The 18,485-nt window shown below is 41.2% G+C and overlaps 1 protein-coding gene across 1 annotated transcript; it reads right to left on the minus strand.

The window, feature by feature from the left end:
* Positions 1-2,657: 2,657 nt before the first annotated feature.
* LOC120636927 (uncharacterized protein K02A2.6-like) lies at positions 2,658-6,941 on the minus strand. The gene is made up of 2 exons (XM_039908496.1): positions 5,032-6,941; positions 2,658-4,421 (listed from the first exon to the last, which is right to left on the minus strand). The coding sequence occupies exons 1-2, from the start codon at positions 6,775-6,777 to the stop codon at positions 2,658-2,660; spliced, it is 3,510 nt and encodes a 1,169-aa protein (XP_039764430.1). The 5' UTR covers positions 6,778-6,941.
* Positions 6,942-18,485: the final 11,544 nt, after the last annotated feature.

The raw sequence follows: 18,485 nt of genomic DNA on the forward strand, positions 1-18,485 counted from the left end.
CATAACTAGTATTAAAATAGTAATGAGTTTTTATTAATGCATATATTCACATTAAATCTTGAATCTAAAGTCTAAAGGTGTCAAAACTAGATTTAGGTTAGGTTAGGTTAGAACATGAATACGAGGGGTGCCCGGCCACAGGCCGGGCACTTGGGTTCAGATCACTCAAAAATTATATTATATATTATTTACTATTATTTATATTTGAATGAGAATGAAAAATAGCAATTATTTTGAATAGTTTTCAGAATGAGACAGACGGGTGTGGTAGGGTAAAATCTCCAATTTAAAGTTCCCTTATTGCGTATATGTTATGTGTGTTTGCATAGTAGTTTACTATAATGGTAAGCGGTTCGTGTAACGATCTTGCGCGTCTATATTTACAAGTGTGTGGGCAGTTCGTGTATTGATTATTCGATGACGAGCCCTCGTAAGAGTCCCGTATCGTTATTTTTCGTCACTACCTACCCGTACCTCCCCCCCCGTGCAGGGAGTGGGTAATTTGCGCGCCTGCTGCCTTCCTTGGATGTGGTAGCAGTTTCTCAGGCTCCCTCACCGGAATCGAACCCTGATTCCCCGTTACCCGCGACAAACAATGGTAGTCGCAGAAACTCATTCCGATTACGAGACCTCGTAAGAGTCCCGTATCGTTATTTTTCGTCACTACCTACCCCCCTACCTCCCCCCGTGCGGGGTACAATATTGATATGATATTAAAAAAATACCATTAATAAATAACATAATAAAAGACCACCACTTTTATAGAGACATAACGCCACATAATTATAAAAAGTATAGTGTGTGGATCTAATCAACCACCACTGGCACCAGACCCTCAATGCCCTTAAATTTTACCTCGTTAAAATATTTAAAGTGTACTCATTCCGATTGCGAGACCTCGTAAGAGTCCCGTATCGTTATTTTTCGTCACTACCTACCCGTACCTCCCCCCTGTGCGGGGTACAATATTGATATGATATTAAAATAATACCATTAATAGATAACATAATAAAAGACCACCACTTTTATAGAGACATAACGCCACTGTGTGGCGCCGCCATCAGTCTCCTTAGACTCGGTACTTTGTCGTCGCCGTCGACTTCGCACCTTCGCCCCATATAGTAGTGGCGCGGCGCGACGGGCCTAATGTGTAAGTGAAAAAAAAAAAAAAAATTAAATTAATTGTTATTTTACAATATCTTTTAATATGAATAAGAGTACTTTGTATTGGTACGTTTTGTTTTTTGTTTTTTTTTTTTTTTAAACGGAACTGAACCTAAGTGACCGGCCTGCGGCCGGGCACCCGTCTTATTCATGTTCTAACCTAACCTAACCTATCCAAACCTTTTAAAACTAGTTTGGATTCCTTTAGACCTCAGCCCACCGGCAACTACGACTAACTAAACACTGATCTAGCTATCTGGCTTTCATCAGTGCATCAACAGCAGCATAACTAGTATTAAAATAGTAATGAGTTTTTATTAATGCATATATTCACATTAAATCTTGAATCTAAAGTCTAAAGGTGTCAAAACTAGATTTAGGTTAGGTTAGGTTAGAACATGAATACGAGGGGTGCCCGGCCACAGGCCGGGCACTTGGGTTCAGATCACTCAAAAATTATATATTATTTACTATTATTTATATTTGAATGAGAATGAAAAATAGCAATTATTTTGAATAGTTTTCAGAATGAGACAGACGGGTGTGGTAGGGTAAAATCTCCAATTTAAAGTTCCCTTATTGCGTACATGTAAATTATGTGTTTGCATAGTACTTTACTATAATGGGAAGTGGTTCGTGTAACGACCTTGCGCGTCTATATTTACAAGTGTGTGGGCAGTTCGTGTATTGATTATTCGATACTCTTGAAATATTTATAATTCTCAAACTCAACTCTATGTCATTACCAGTAATTGTACTGGTACTTGTATAGGATAATTATAAAAAGTATAGTGTGTGCATCTAATCAACCACTGGCACCAGACCCTCAATGCCCTTAAATTTTACCTCGTTAAAATATTTAAAGTGTACTCATTCCGATTACGAGGTCTAGTAATAGTCCCGTATCGTTATTTTTCGTCACTACTTACCCGTACCTCCCCCCCCCGTGCAGGGAGTGGGTAATTTGCGCGCCTGCTGCCTTCTTTGGATGTGGTAGCAGTTTCTCAGGCTCCCTCACCGGAATCGAACCCTGATTCCCCGTTACCCGCGACAAACAATGAAAGTCGCCGTCACCTTCGCACCTTCGCCCCATATAGTAGTGGCGCGGTGCGACGGGCCTAATGTGTAATTGAAAAAAAAAAAAAAAAAACTAATTGTTATTTTACAATATCTTCTGATATAAATAAGAGTACTTTGTAGTGGTAGGTTTTTTTTTTTTGTTTTTATTTTTTTTAAACGGAACCCACCCGTCTTTTTCATGTTCTTGAAAAATATCTTAGTAATAGAAATACGGCTGCTCGCTACACCATTTAATCGGAGACAGATATCAAACGTCACAATATAAAAAGTAATAAACTTATATAAAAACTCCATACATGACACCTCCCTTCTTATTTCCTAAGGAAACACAAGCCACATCGGAAGTAAAACTAAACAATGCTTCTAATTACCAGAACTAATAATAACCTTAATTTACGAGTACATGTCCAGCCCTAAGGTGAAAACCTGATAACCGGCTTCCTTATTCGCCTTGGGCGCATCACTGACGGTGGTGTTGTATATTCGGGCGAGGACGCAACTGCTGTTGTCATACCATCGTCAACCTCCTCCCCAACAATTTTCAAGCTGGGCTCACTAGAACTCGTCTCCTCGGCCGAGACTCCTTGGCCTGTATTGTCTGATGTCGCGCTTCTGGCTTCTTGTAAGGATGCCTCTTGGTTATCATTAGCAGATGACACTGGACAAGGAACATCGGACATGTGTGATCTGCGTCTGATTTGATCCACGTGTCTGGATAAAACACGATCATTTCCGGTGTCCACTAGATATCGCCGAGACCCTTCTGAAGCAGTAACGGTTCCCTTTGACCACCTATCGCGAGACCCATATTCGCGAGCCCAGATTGAATCTCCTGGAGTCAAAACTCGTGAAATACCGCCCGCCAACGCAACTTGACGGCTTTGCTCGTCACGTACTCTGTCCGCCCTTGCGCGTTCGCTACGCAGCAAATCGAATCGCGAACGTAGCGCACGACGTTGTAATATTGCGGCCGGACTTTCTCCAGTGGTGCAATGAATGCTGTTCCTATACGCGAGTAAAAATGCTTGTAAAGCTGCATCCAAATCTACATTATCTCTCTGAGCCTTCCTTATTGCGCGCTTACATAACTTGACAGCGTTCTCTGCAGCACCATTTGAAGAGGGATGGTACGCAGGTGAAAATGATTGACGAATTCCATTATTCATTAAGAAATTTTTGAATTCTGTGCTGCTAAACGGTGGACCCTGATCTGACGTGACTTCTAGTGGTAAACCAAACCTAGCAAAAGTTTGCCTCAAAACCTTTATTACACTGGTTGCTTTTGTACTCGACATTTCAAAAATTTCAAGCCATTTAGATGTTGAATCAATAAGAACCAAGAAGGTTTTACCGTTTATAGGACCTAAGAAATCTAAGTGCAGCCGTGACCATGGCTGTAGGTGATAAGGCCAGGGCTGAGATGTTGTGCGTGGTGGAGCATCTGCTTCCATGGCGCACGTTTCGCACTGTTTGCAAGTCGCTTCAATCTGAGCATCAATATTAGGCCACCAAACGTAACTGCGAGCCAAAGATTTAGCTTTTACTATCCCTAAATGGCCAACATGTAACTGTTTTAAGATACCTTTCTGCAGAGAGTCCGGTACAACAAGCCTATAGCCCCACATTATGCAACCCCGCTCACAATAAAGTTCATGCCGACGTAAATAGTATGGTCTCATGCGCTCGTCAGAACAACTAGCTGGCCACCCAGATTGAATGTAAGACATAACCTTACTAAGAAGTAAATCTTTTGATGATTTTCTTTTAATGTCCTCATGAGTGATCGGTAAAAAATCTTCTACAAAATTCACATACGTGACCTCATTCTTAGGTTCACGGATATTACTGCTATGTGATGGAAGCCGGGAAAGTGCATCAGCACAGTTTTTACTGGAGGAAACGAATTCTATATCATAATTATAGCCTGACAACAGCACCGCCCATCTCTGTAAACGAGACGCAGCCATAACCGGGATGCCTACCTTATTTCCAAAAATAAATGTTAGCGGCTTATGATCCGTTCTCAAAGTAAACTTCCTTCCATATAAATATTGGTGAAATTTCCTAACCCCAAACACAATGCTGAGCGCTTCCCGGTCGATCTGCGAGTACGCGCGCTCGCTGGAAGATAAAGAGCGCGAACTAAACGCTACTGGACGCTCGCCTTCAGCCGTGAGCTGCGAAATTACCGCCCCGATTCCTACACTACTTGCGTCAGTTGTAAGAATCAAAGGCAGGTCAATCGAATAGTGTACTAATACATCACTTGAAACTAACTGTTTTTTAACCATCGCAAAGGCGTTCTCACATTCCCTACTCCACTCAAATGCAACCCCCGCCTTTAGGAGACTGTATAACGGTGCCATAATGGTACTCACATTCTTTATGAACTTGCTGTAATACATAATCAATCCGATGAATGCTCTTAATTCGGAAACATTAGTCGGCGCGGGTGTCTTTACGATAGCCTTGATCTTGTCCGGACACGTATGAACGCCTGTCTTGCTGATAACGTGTCCTAAATAAGATACCGACTCTGCAAAAAAATTGCATTTCTCTTTTTTTTACCCTCAACCCACTCGACTGCAATCGATCAAAAACTTTATGTAAATTATCCAAATGCTCCGCACTATTCTGACCTGTTATTATTATATCATCTAAGAAGACACCTACTTTAGGCAGATCTGCAAACAATGCCTCTAACCTCTTTTGAAATATACCTGGGCTCGACGACAGACCAAATACCAACCTATTATATCTAAATAATCCCTTATGAGTATTAATTACCGTATATTGCTTCGAACGCTCGTCTAATTCGAATTGACAATACGCCTGCGACAAATCAATCTTAGTGAAACGTTTTCCTCCGTGCAATCGCACCAGCAGATCTTCTACTCTTGGTAAGGGATACCGATCCACTACAATGTTTTTATTTAGCGTCAATTTATAATCAGCGCATATCCGGATATTTCCGTCCTTTTTGACCACAGGTACTATCGGCGTAGCCCAGTCGGAGCGGTCGACTGGTGTGAGGATACCATCACGCGTCAACTGCTCCAGCGCGCGCTCAACTGGCTCGCGCAGCGCGAATGCCAACGGCCTTGCACGCATGAACACTGGTACCGCTTCCGGTCGCAGATGAATACCAACCGTACCGCCAGTGAATCGCCCCAAGCCGTCCGCAAAAACCTCACAATATCTGGAACTGAATTCCGATAAATTAAAATCACTTACTTCGACACTATTGCAGTTAAATCTGGGTAATTGTACCCCTAGCTCTACGATCCATTGCCTACCCAATAACAAGGTTTTCCCATTCCGGATAACATATAGATCCAAATATTTACTAATATCTCCATATTTAACTAAGGGACGTAGCATGCCTACCGGGTGAACTACTTCGCCCGTATAGTATCTTAAAGTTAAATTACATCTACTTAATCTCGAATCACTAAACTTCTGTGAATACAGGTCGAAACTGATACAAGAGACGGCACTGCCTGTATCACACTCCATCTTCAAGGTATGATTGTTAACCTTCAACATTATTAGAATGGGTTTACAACTTTCCACTGAAATCTGGTTCATTTGGACAATTACCTCCTCACTTCCTTCCTCGCTGCTAGAGTCTATTTCGCTTACTGGCTCTGCTGCAACCATGTTATAATGCGTTAGGTACGAACAGACCCTGGCTAGGTGCCCCTGTCGATTACAGACTCGGCACACAAACCGAGAATAGCGGCACCCCACTGCTGCATGGTCACCACCACAAACGCTGCAAGCGCTGCTTGCACTGCCTGATCGTAACCTCCTACTTCTGTTAGATGATGAAGACGACTTCACTTCTGTTGTAGGCGCTTCACGAACTAGAAAAGAACGCTGCCTCTGACCCTGTTGGCGTTCTTTCGACGACCGCGTTTGACTGTCGCTCTTGCCCCGCCATGCTCCTGCCATGGTCTGGCAATCTGCCGTGACACTACTGCTATTGCCAACTCCGCTGAACATCGTAGATTTTGTCTCCACTAGCGCGGCATCTTTTTCAGCTGCTTCCATGCTGCACGCTAGCTGATATGCCTTAGAAAAATTCAAATGCAACTCTGTGAACAACCGTTGTCGTATAGTTTCATTCGACAAGCCACAAACCAATTGGTCACGAAGGCTTTCTTCCAACCATGTCCCAAACTCACACGTTTTTGATAATTTCTTCAAATCTGCTACATATTGTGATATTTTTTCTTCTTTTGTTTGCACCCGCTGTCTAAACTTGAATCTTTCGGCTAATACGCATGGCTTTGGATCCAAATGATTTCCTAATATGTCTGACAGCTCTGCGAATGTTTTTGAAACTGGTTTGTCAGGAGTGCACAAACTGACCAACAATTCATAGGTACTTGCACCCATAACTGTTATTAGCGTTGGTACATACAACTCATTTGTGATTTTATTACTTACAAAGTACTGTTCCAATCTTTCAATGTACAAACGCCAATTATCGCTCCCGAGCTTAAACTCTGCAATCTTACCAATCGACATCTTGACTATGTACCTACTGCTTTTTCCTTACGTGTTTTGTAGTTCTTTATAATCTCGTCGCCACTGAAAAATATCTTAGTAATAGAAATACGGCTGCTCGCTACACCATTTAATCGGAGACAGATATCAAACGTCACAATATAAAAAGTAATAAACTTATATAAAAACTCCATACATGACAGTTCTAACCTAACCTAACCTATCCAAACCTTATAAAACTAGTTTGGATTTCTTTATACCTAAGCCCACCGGCAACTACGACTAACTAAACACTGATCTAGCTATCTGGCTCTCATCAGTGCATCAACAGCAGCCGGCCGCAGGCCGGGCACTTGGGTTCAGATCAGTCAAAAATTATATATTATTTACTATTATTTATATTTGAATGAGAATGAAAAATAGCAATTATTTTGAATAGTTTTCAGAATGAGACAGACGGGTGTGGTAGGGTAAAATCTCCAATTTAAAGTTCCCTTATTGCGTATATGTTATGTGTGTTTGCATAGTAGTTTACTATAATGGTAAGCGGTTCGTGTAACGATCTTGCGCGTCTATATTTACAAGTGTGTGGGCAGTTCGTGTATTGATTATTCGATGACGAGCCCTCGTAAGAGTCCCGTATCGTTATTTTTCGTCACTACCTACCCGTACCTCCCCCCCCGTGCGGGGAGTGGGTAATTTGCGCGCCTGCTGCCTTCCTTGGATGTGGTAGCAGTTTCTCAGGCTCCCTCACCGGAATCGAACCCTGATTCCCCGTTACCCGCGACAAACAATGGTAGTCGCAGAAACTCATTCCGATTACGAGACCTCGTAAGAGTCCCGTATCGTTATTTTTCGTCACTACCTACCCCCCTACCTCCCCCCGTGCGGGGTACAATATTGATATGATATTAAAAAAATACCATTAATAAATAACATAATAAAAGACCACCACTTTTATAGAGACATAACGCCACATAATTATAAAAAGTATAGTGTGTGGATCTAATCAACCACCACTGGCACCAGACCCTCAATGCCCTTAAATTTTACCTCGTTAAAATATTTAAAGTGTACTCATTCCGATTGCGAGACCTCGTAAGAGTCCCGTATCGTTATTTTTCGTCACTACCTACCCGTACCTCCCCCCTGTGCGGGGTACAATATTGATATGATATTAAAATAATACCATTAATAGATAACATAATAAAAGACCACCACTTTTATAGAGACATAACGCCACTGTGTGGCGCCGCCATCAGTCTCCTTAGACTCGGTACTTTGTCGTCGCCGTCGACTTCGCACCTTCGCCCCATATAGTAGTGGCGCGGCGCGACGGGCCTAATGTGTAAGTGAAAAAAAAAAAAAATTAAATTAATTGTTATTTTACAATATCTTCTAATATGAATAAGAGTACTTTGTATTGGTACGTTTTGTTTTTTGTTTTTTTTTTTTTTAAACGGAACTGAACCTAAGTGACCGGCCTGCGGCCGGGCACCCGTCTTATTCATGTTCTAACCTAACCTAACCTATCCAAACCTTTTAAAACTAGTTTGGATTCCTTTAGACCTCAGCCCACCGGCAACTACGACTAACTAAACACTGATCTAGCTATCTGGCTTTCATCAGTGCATCAACAGCAGCATAACTAGTATTAAAATAGTAATGAGTTTTTATTAATGCATATATTCACATTAAATCTTGAATCTAAAGTCTAAAGGTGTCAAAACTAGATTTAGGTTAGGTTAGGTTAGAACATGAATACGAGGGGTGCCCGGCCACAGGCCGGGCACTTGGGTTCAGTTCAGTCAAAAATTATATATTATTTACTATTATTTATATTTGAATGAGAATGAAAAATAGCAATTATTTTGAATAGTTTTCAGAATGAGACAGACGGGTGTGGTAGGGTAAAATCTCCAATTTAAAGTTCCCTTATTGCGTATATGTTATGTTTGTTTGCATAGTAGTTTACTATAATGGTAAGCGGTTCGTGTAACGATCTTGCGCGTCTATATTTACAAGTGTGTGGGCAGTTCGTGTATTGATTATTCGATGACGAGCCCTCGTAAGAGTCCCGTATCGTTATTTTTCGTCACTACCTACCCGTACCTCCCTCCCCGTGCAGGGAGTGGGTAATTTGCGCGCCTGCTGCCTTCCTTGGATGTGGTAGCAGTTTCTCAGGCTCCCTCACCGGAATCAAACCCTGATTCCCCGTTACCCGCGACAAACAATGGTAGTCGCAGAAACTCATTCCGATTACGAGACCTCGTAAGAGTCCCGTATCGTTATTTTTCGTCACTACCTACCCGTACCTCCCCCCTGTGCGGGGTACAATATTGATATGATATTAGAATAATACCATTAATAGATAACATAATAAAAGACCACCACTTTTATAGAGACATAACGTCACTGTGTGGCGCCGCCATCAGTCTCCTTAGACTCGGTACTTTGTCGTCGCCGTCGACTTTGCACCTTTGCCCCATATAGTAGTGGCGCGGCGCGACGGGCCTAATGTGTAAGTGAAAAAAAAAAAAAAATTAAATTAATTGTTATTTTACAATATCTTCTAATATGAATAAGAGTACTTTGTATTGGTACGTTTTGTTTTTTGTTTTTTTTTTTTTAAACGGAACTGAACCTAAGTGACCGGCCTGCGGCCGGGCACCCGTCTTATTCATGTTCTAACCTAACCTAACCTATCCAAACCTTTTAAAACTAGTTTGGATTCCTTTAGACCTCAGCCCACCGGCAACTACGACTAACTAAACACTGATCTAGCTATCTGGCTTTCATCAGTGCATCAACAGCAGCATAACTAGTATTAAAATAGTAATGAGTTTTTATTAATGCATATATTCACATTAAATCTTGAATCTAAAGTCTAAAGGTGTCAAAACTAGATTTAGGTTAGGTTAGGTTAGAACATGAATACGAGGGGTGCCCGGCCACAGGCCGGGCACTTGGGTTCAGTTCAGTCAAAAATTATATATTATTTACTATTATTTATATTTGAATGAGAATGAAAAATAGCAATTATTTTGAATAGTTTCCAGAATGAGACAGACGGGTGTGGTAGGGTAAAATCTCCAATTTAAAGTTCCCTTATTGCGTATATGTTATGTGTGTTTGCATAGTAGTTTACTATAATGGTAAGCGGTTCGTGTAACGATCTTGCGCGTCTATATTTACAAGTGTGTGGGCAGTTCGTGTATTGATTATTCGATGACGAGCCCTCGTAAGAGTCCCGTATCGTTATTTTTCGTCACTACCTACCCGTACCTCCCCCCCCGTGCAGGGAGTGGGTAATTTGCGCGCCTGCTGCCTTCCTTGGATGTGGTAGCAGTTTCTCAGGCTCCCTCACCGGAATCGAACCCTGATTCCCCGTTACCCGCGACCTCGTAAGAGTCCCGTATCGTCATTTTTCGTCACTACCTACCCCCCTACCTCCCCCCGTGCGGGGTACAATATTGATATGATATTAAAAAAATACCATTAATAAATAACATAATAAAAGACCTGCACTTTTATAGAGACATAACGCCACATAATTATAAAAAGTATAGTGTGTGGATCTAATCAACCACCACTGGCACCAGACCCTCAATGCCCTTAAATTTTACCTCGTTAAAATATTTAAAGTGTACTCATTCCGATTGCGAGACCTCGTAAGAGTCCCGTATCGTTATTTTTCGTCACTACCTACCCGTACCTCCCCCCTGTGCGGGGTACAATATTGATATGATATTAAAATAATACCATTAATAGATAACATAATAAAAGACCACCACTTTTATAGAGACATAACGCCACATAATTATAAAAAGTATAGTGTGTGGATCTAATCAACCACCACTGGCACCAGACCCTCAATGCCCTTAAATTTTACCTCGTTAAAATATTTAAAGTGTACTCATTCCGATTGCGAGACCTCGTAAGAGTCCCGTATCGTTATTTTTCGTCACTACCTACCCGTACCTCCCCCCTGTGCGGGGTACAATATTGATATGATATTAAAATAATACCATTAATAGATAACATAATAAAAGACCACCACTTTTATAGAGACATAACGCCACTGTGTGGCGCCGCCATCAGTCTCCTTAGACTCGGTACTTTGTCGTCGCCGTCGACTTCGCACCTTCGCCCCATATAGTAGTGGCGCGGCGCGACGGGCCTAATGTGTAAGTGAAAAAAAAAAAAAATTAAATTAATTGTTATTTTACAATATCTTCTAATATGAATAAGAGTACTTTGTATTGGTACGTTTTGTTTTTTGTTTTTTTTTTTTTTAAACGGAACTGAACCTAAGTGACCGGCCTGCGGCCGGGCACCCGTCTTATTCATGTTCTAACCTAACCTAACCTATCCAAACCTTTTAAAACTAGTTTGGATTCCTTTAGACCTCAGCCCACCGGCAACTACGACTAACTAAACACTGATCTAGCTATCTGGCTTTCATCAGTGCATCAACAGCAGCATAACTAGTATTAAAATAGTAATGAGTTTTTATTAATGCATATATTCACATTAAATCTTGAATCTAAAGTCTAAAGGTGTCAAAACTAGATTTAGGTTAGGTTAGGTTAGAACATGAATACGAGGGGTGCCCGGCCACAGGCCGGGCACTTGGGTTCAGTTCAGTCAAAAATTATATATTATTTACTATTATTTATATTTGAATGAGAATGAAAAATAGCAATTATTTTGAATAGTTTTCAGAATGAGACAGACGGGTGTGGTAGGGTAAAATCTCCAATTTAAAGTTCCCTTATTGCGTATATGTTATGTTTGTTTGCATAGTAGTTTACTATAATGGTAAGCGGTTCGTGTAACGATCTTGCGCGTCTATATTTACAAGTGTGTGGGCAGTTCGTGTATTGATTATTCGATGACGAGCCCTCGTAAGAGTCCCGTATCGTTATTTTTCGTCACTACCTACCCGTACCTCCCCCCCCGTGCAGGGAGTGGGTAATTTGCGCGCCTGCTGCCTTCCTTGGATGTGGTAGCAGTTTCTCAGGCTCCCTCACCGGAATCAAACCCTGATTCCCCGTTACCCGCGACAAACAATGGTAGTCGCAGAAACTCATTCCGATTACGAGACCTCGTAAGAGTCCCGTATCGTTATTTTTCGTCACTACCTACCCGTACCTCCCCCCTGTGCGGGGTACAATATTGATATGATATTAGAATAATACCATTAATAGATAACATAATAAAAGACCACCACTTTTATAGAGACATAACGTCACTGTGTGGCGCCGCCATCAGTCTCCTTAGACTCGGTACTTTGTCGTCGCCGTCGACTTTGCACCTTTGCCCCATATAGTAGTGGCGCGGCGCGACGGGCCTAATGTGTAAGTGAAAAAAAAAAAAAAATTAAATTAATTGTTATTTTACAATATCTTCTAATATGAATAAGAGTACTTTGTATTGGTACGTTTTGTTTTTTGTTTTTTTTTTTTTAAACGGAACTGAACCTAAGTGACCGGCCTGCGGCCGGGCACCCGTCTTATTCATGTTCTAACCTAACCTAACCTATCCAAACCTTTTAAAACTAGTTTGGATTCCTTTAGACCTCAGCCCACCGGCAACTACGACTAACTAAACACTGATCTAGCTATCTGGCTTTCATCAGTGCATCAACAGCAGCATAACTAGTATTAAAATAGTAATGAGTTTTTATTAATGCATATATTCACATTAAATCTTGAATCTAAAGTCTAAAGGTGTCAAAACTAGATTTAGGTTAGGTTAGGTTAGAACATGAATACGAGGGGTGCCCGGCCACAGGCCGGGCACTTGGGTTCAGTTCAGTCAAAAATTATATATTATTTACTATTATTTATATTTGAATGAGAATGAAAAATAGCAATTATTTTGAATAGTTTCCAGAATGAGACAGACGGGTGTGGTAGGGTAAAATCTCCAATTTAAAGTTCCCTTATTGCGTATATGTTATGTGTGTTTGCATAGTAGTTTACTATAATGGTAAGCGGTTCGTGTAACGATCTTGCGCGTCTATATTTACAAGTGTGTGGGCAGTTCGTGTATTGATTATTCGATGACGAGCCCTCGTAAGAGTCCCGTATCGTTATTTTTCGTCACTACCTACCCGTACCTCCCCCCCCGTGCAGGGAGTGGGTAATTTGCGCGCCTGCTGCCTTCCTTGGATGTGGTAGCAGTTTCTCAGGCTCCCTCACCGGAATCGAACCCTGATTCCCCGTTACCCGCGACCTCGTAAGAGTCCCGTATCGTCATTTTTCGTCACTACCTACCCCCCTACCTCCCCCCGTGCGGGGTACAATATTGATATGATATTAAAAAAATACCATTAATAAATAACATAATAAAAGACCTGCACTTTTATAGAGACATAACGCCACATAATTATAAAAAGTATAGTGTGTGGATCTAATCAACCACCACTGGCACCAGACCCTCAATGCCCTTAAATTTTACCTCGTTAAAATATTTAAAGTGTACTCATTCCGATTGCGAGACCTCGTAAGAGTCCCGTATCGTTATTTTTCGTCACTACCTACCCGTACCTCCCCCCTGTGCGGGGTACAATATTGATATGATATTAAAATAATACCATTAATAGATAACATAATAAAAGACCACCACTTTTATAGAGACATAACGCCACTGTGTGGCGCCGCCATCAGTCTCCTTAGACTCGGTACTTTGTCGTCGCCGTCGACTTCGCACCTTCGCCCCATATAGTAGTGGCGCGGCGCGACGGGCCTAATGTGTAAGTGAAAAAAAAAAAAAAAATTAAATTAATTGTTATTTTACAATATCTTCTAATATGAATAAGAGTACTTTGTATTGGTACGTTTTGTTTTTTGTTTTTTTTTTTTTTTAAACGGAACTGAACCTAAGTGACCGGCCTGCGGCCGGGCACCCGTCTTGTTCATGTTCTAACCTAACCTAACCTATCCAAACCTTTTAAAACTAGTTTGGATTCCTTTAGACCTCAGCCCACCGGCAACTACGACTAACTAAACACTGATCTAGCTATCTGGCTTCCATCAGTGCATCAACAGCAGCATAACTAGTATTAAAATAGTAATGAGTTTTTATTAATGCATATATTCACATTAAATCTTGAATCTAAAGTCTAAAGGTGTCAAAACTAGATTTAGGTTAGGTTAGGTTAGAACATGAATACGAGGGTTGCCCGGCCGCAGGCCGGGCACTTGGGTTCAGATCACTCAAAAATTATATATTATTTACTATTATTTATATTTGAATGAGAATGAAAAATAGCAATTATTTTGAATAGTTTTCAGAATGAGACAGACGGGTGTGGTAGGGTAAAATCTCCAATTTAAAGTTCCCTTATTGCGTATATGTTATGTGTGTTTGCATAGTAGTTTACTATAATGGTAAGCGGTTCGTGTAACGATCTTGCGCGTCTATATTTACAAGTGTGTGGGCAGTTCGTGTATTGATTATTCGATGACGAGCCCTCGTAAGAGTCCCGTATCGTTATTTTTCGTCACTACCTACCCGTACCTCCCCCCCCGTGCAGGGAGTGGGTAATTTGCGCGCCTGCTGCCTTCCTTGGATGTGGTAGCAGTTTCTCAGGCTCCCTCACCGGAATCGAACCCTGATTCCCCGTTATCCGCGACAAACAATGGTAGTCGCAGAAACTCATTCCGATTACGAGACCTCGTAAGAGTCCCGTATCGTTATTTTTCGTCACTACCTACCCCCCTACCTCCCCCCGTGCGGGGTACAATATTGATATGATATTAAAAAAATACCATTAATAAATAACATAATAAAAGACCACCACTTTTATAGAGACATAACGCCACATAATTATAAAAAGTATAGTGTGTGGATCTAATCAACCACCACTGGCACCCAGACCCTCAATGCCCTTAAATTTTACCTCGTTAAAATATTTAAAGTGTACTCATTCCGATTGCGAGACCTCGTAAGAGTCCCGTATCGTTATTTTTCGTCACTACCTACCCGTACCTCCCCCCTGTGCGGGGTACAATATTGATATGATATTAAAATAATACCATTAATAGATAACATAATAAAAGACCACCACTTTTATAGAGACATAACGTCACTGTGTGGCGCCGCCATCAGTCTCCTTAGACTCGGTACTTTGTCGTCGCCGTCGACTTTGCACCTTCGCCCCATATAGTAGTGGCGCGGCGCGACGGGCCTAATGTGTAAGTGAAAAAAAAAAAAAATATTAAATTAATTGTTATTTTACAATATCTTCTAATATGAATAAGAGTACTTTGTATTGGTACGTTTTGTTTTTTGTTTTTTTTTTTTTAAACGGAACTGAACCTAAGTGACCGGCCTGCGGCCGGGCACCCGTCTTATTCATGTTCTAACCTAACCTAACCTATCCAAACCTTTTAAAACTAGTTTGGATTCCTTTAGACCTCAGCCCACCGGCAACTACGACTAACTAAACACTGATCTAGCTATCTGGCTTTCATCAGTGCATCAACAGCAGCATAACTAGTATTAAAATAGTAATGAGTTTTTATTAATGCATATATTCACATTAAATCTTGAATCTAAAGTCTAAAGGTGTCAAAACTAGATTTAGGTTAGGTTAGGTTAGAACATGAATACGAGGGGTGCCCGGCCACAGGCCGGGCACTTGGGTTCAGTTCAGTCAAAAATTATATATTATTTACTATTATTTATATTTGAATGAGAATGAAAAATAGCAATTATTTTGAATAGTTTCCAGAATGAGACAGACGGGTGTGGTAGGGTAAAATCTCCAATTTAAAGTTCCCTTATTGCGTATATGTTATGTGTGTTTGCATAGTAGTTTACTATAATGGTAAGCGGTTCGTGTAACGATCTTGCGCGTCTATATTTACAAGTGTGTGGGCAGTTCGTGTATTGATTATTCGATGACGAGCCCTCGTAAGAGTCCCGTATCGTTATTTTTCGTCACTACCTACCCGTACCTCCCCCCCCGTGCAGGGAGTGGGTAATTTGCGCGCCTGCTGCCTTCCTTGGATGTGGTAGCAGTTTCTCAGGCTCCCTCACCGGAATCGAACCCTGATTCCCCGTTACCCGCGACCTCGTAAGAGTCCCGTATCGTCATTTTTCGTCACTACCTACCCCCCTACCTCCCCCCGTGCGGGGTACAATATTGATATGATATTAAAAAAATACCATTAATAAATAACATAATAAAAGACCACCACTTTTATAGAGACATAACGCCACATAATTATAAAAAGTATAGTGTGTGGATCTAATCAACCACCACTGGCACCAGACCCTCAATGCCCTTAAATTTTACCTCGTTAAAATATTTAAAGTGTACTCATTCCGATTGCGAGACCTCGTAAGAGTCCCGTATCGTTATTTTTCGTCACTACCTACCCGTACCTCCCCCCTGTGCGGGGTACAATATTGATATGATATTAAAATAATACCATTAATAGATAACATAATAAAAGACCACCACTTTTATAGAGACATAACGCCACTGTGTGGCGCCGCCATCAGTCTCCTTAGACTCGGTACTTTGTCGTCGCCGTCGACTTCGCACCTTCGCCCCATATAGTAGTGGCGCGGCGCGACGGGCCTAATGTGTAAGTGAAAAAAAAAAAAAAAATTAAATTAATTGTTATTTTACAATATCTTCTAATATGAATAAGAGTACTTTGTATTGGTACGTTTTTTTTTTTGTTTTTTTTTTTTTTTAAACGGAACTGAACCTAAGTGACCGGCCTGCGGCCGGGCACCCGTCTTGTTCATGTTCTAACCTAACCTAACCTATCCAAACCTTTTAAAACTAGTTTGGATTCCTTTAGACCTCAGCCCACCGGCAACTACGACTAACTAAACACTGATCTAGCTATCTGGCTTCCATCAGTGCATCAACAGCAGCATAACTAGTATTAAAATAGTAATGAGTTTTTATTAATGCATATATTCACATTAAATCTTGAATCTAAAGTCTAAAGGTGTCAAAACTAGATTTAGGTTAGGTTAGGTTAGAACATGAATACGAGGGTTGCCCGGCCGCAGGCCGGGCACTTGGGTTCAGATCACTCAAAAATTATATATTATTTACTATTATTTATATTTGAATGAGAATGAAAAATAGCAATTATTTTGAATAGTTTTCAGAATGAGACAGACGGGTGTGGTAGGGTAAAATCTCCAATTTAAAGTTCCCTTATTGCGTATATGTTATGTGTGTTTGCATAGTAGTTTACTATAATGGTAAGCGGTTCGTGTAACGATCTTGCGCGTCTATATTTACAAGTGTGTGGGCAGTTCGTGTATTGATTATTCGATGACGAGCCCTCGTAAGAGTCCCGTATCGTTATTTTTCGTCACTACCTACCCGTACCTCCCCCCCCGTGCAGGGAGTGGGTAATTTGCGCGCCTGCTGCCTTCCTTGGATGTGGTAGCAGTTTCTCAGGCTCCCTCACCGGAATCGAACCCTGATTCCCCGTTATCCGCGACAAACAATGGTAGTCGCAGAAACTCATTCCGATTACGAGACCTCGTAAGAGTCCCGTATCGTTATTTTTCGTCACTACCTACCCGTACCTCCCCCCCCGTGCAGGGAGTGGGTAATTTGCGCGCCTGCTGCCTTCCTTGGATGTGGTAGCAGTTTCTCAGGCTCCCTCACCGGAATCGAACCCTGATTCCCCGTTATCCGCGACAAACAATGGTAGTCGCAGAAACTCATTCCGATTACGAGACCTCGTAAGAGTCCCGTATCGTTATTTTTCGTCACTACCTACCCCCCTACCTCCCCCCGTGCGGGGTACAATATTGATATGATATTAAAAAAATACCATTAATAAATAACATAATAAAAGACCACCACTTTTATAGAGACATAACGCCACATAATTATAAAAAGTATAGTGTGTGGATCTAATCAACCACCACTGGCACCCAGACCCTCAATGCCCTTAAATTTTACCTCGTTAAAATATTTAAAGTGTACTCATTCCGATTGCGAGACCTCGTAAGAGTCCCGTATCGTTATTTTTCGTCACTACCTACCCGTACCTCCCCCCTGTGCGGGGTACAATATTGATATGATATTAAAATAATACCATTAATAGATAACATAATAAAAGACCACCACTTTTATAGAGACATAACGTCACTGTGTGGCGCCGCCATCAGTCTCCTTAGACTCGGTACTTTGTCGTCGCCGTCGACTTTGCACCTTCGCCCCATATAGTAGTGGCGCGGCGCGACGGGCCTAATGTGTAAGTGAAAAAAAAAAAAAATATTAAATTAATTGTTATTTTACAATATCTTCTAATATGAATAAGAGTACTTTGTATTGGTACGTTTTGTTTTTTGTTTTTTTTTTTTTAAACGGAACTGAACCTAAGTGACCGGCCTGCGGCCGGGCACCCGTCTTATTCATGTTCTAACCTAACCTAACCTATCCAAACCTTTTAAAACTAGTTTGGATTCCTTTAGACCTCAGCCCACCGGCAACTACGACTAACTAAACACTGATCTAGCTATCTGGCTTTCATCAGTGCATCAACAGCAGCATAACTAGTATTAAAATAGTAATGAGTTTTTATTAATGCATATATTCACATTAAATCTTGAATCTAAAGTCTAAAGGTGTCAAAACTAGATTTAGGTTAGGTTAGGTTAGAACATGAATACGAGGGGTGCCCGGCCACAGGCCGGGCACTTGGGTTCAGTTCAGTCAAAAATTATATATT

Source organism: Pararge aegeria, chromosome 3 (genome assembly GCF_905163445.1).
Source record: "Pararge aegeria chromosome 3, ilParAegt1.1, whole genome shotgun sequence".
Classification (NCBI taxonomy): domain Eukaryota; kingdom Metazoa; phylum Arthropoda; class Insecta; order Lepidoptera; family Nymphalidae; genus Pararge; species Pararge aegeria.

Excerpts from the sequence above, each read along its gene's own strand:
- LOC120636927 (XM_039908496.1), bottom strand. The coding sequence starts at position 6,777 with ATGTCGATTGGTAAGATTGCAGAGTTTAAGCTCGGGAGCGATAATTGG. Across the intron at positions 4,422-5,031 it reads AGCGTTCGAAGCAATATACG|CTCACGGCTGAAGGCGAGCG; the intron begins GTAATTAATACT and ends GTAATTTCGCAG.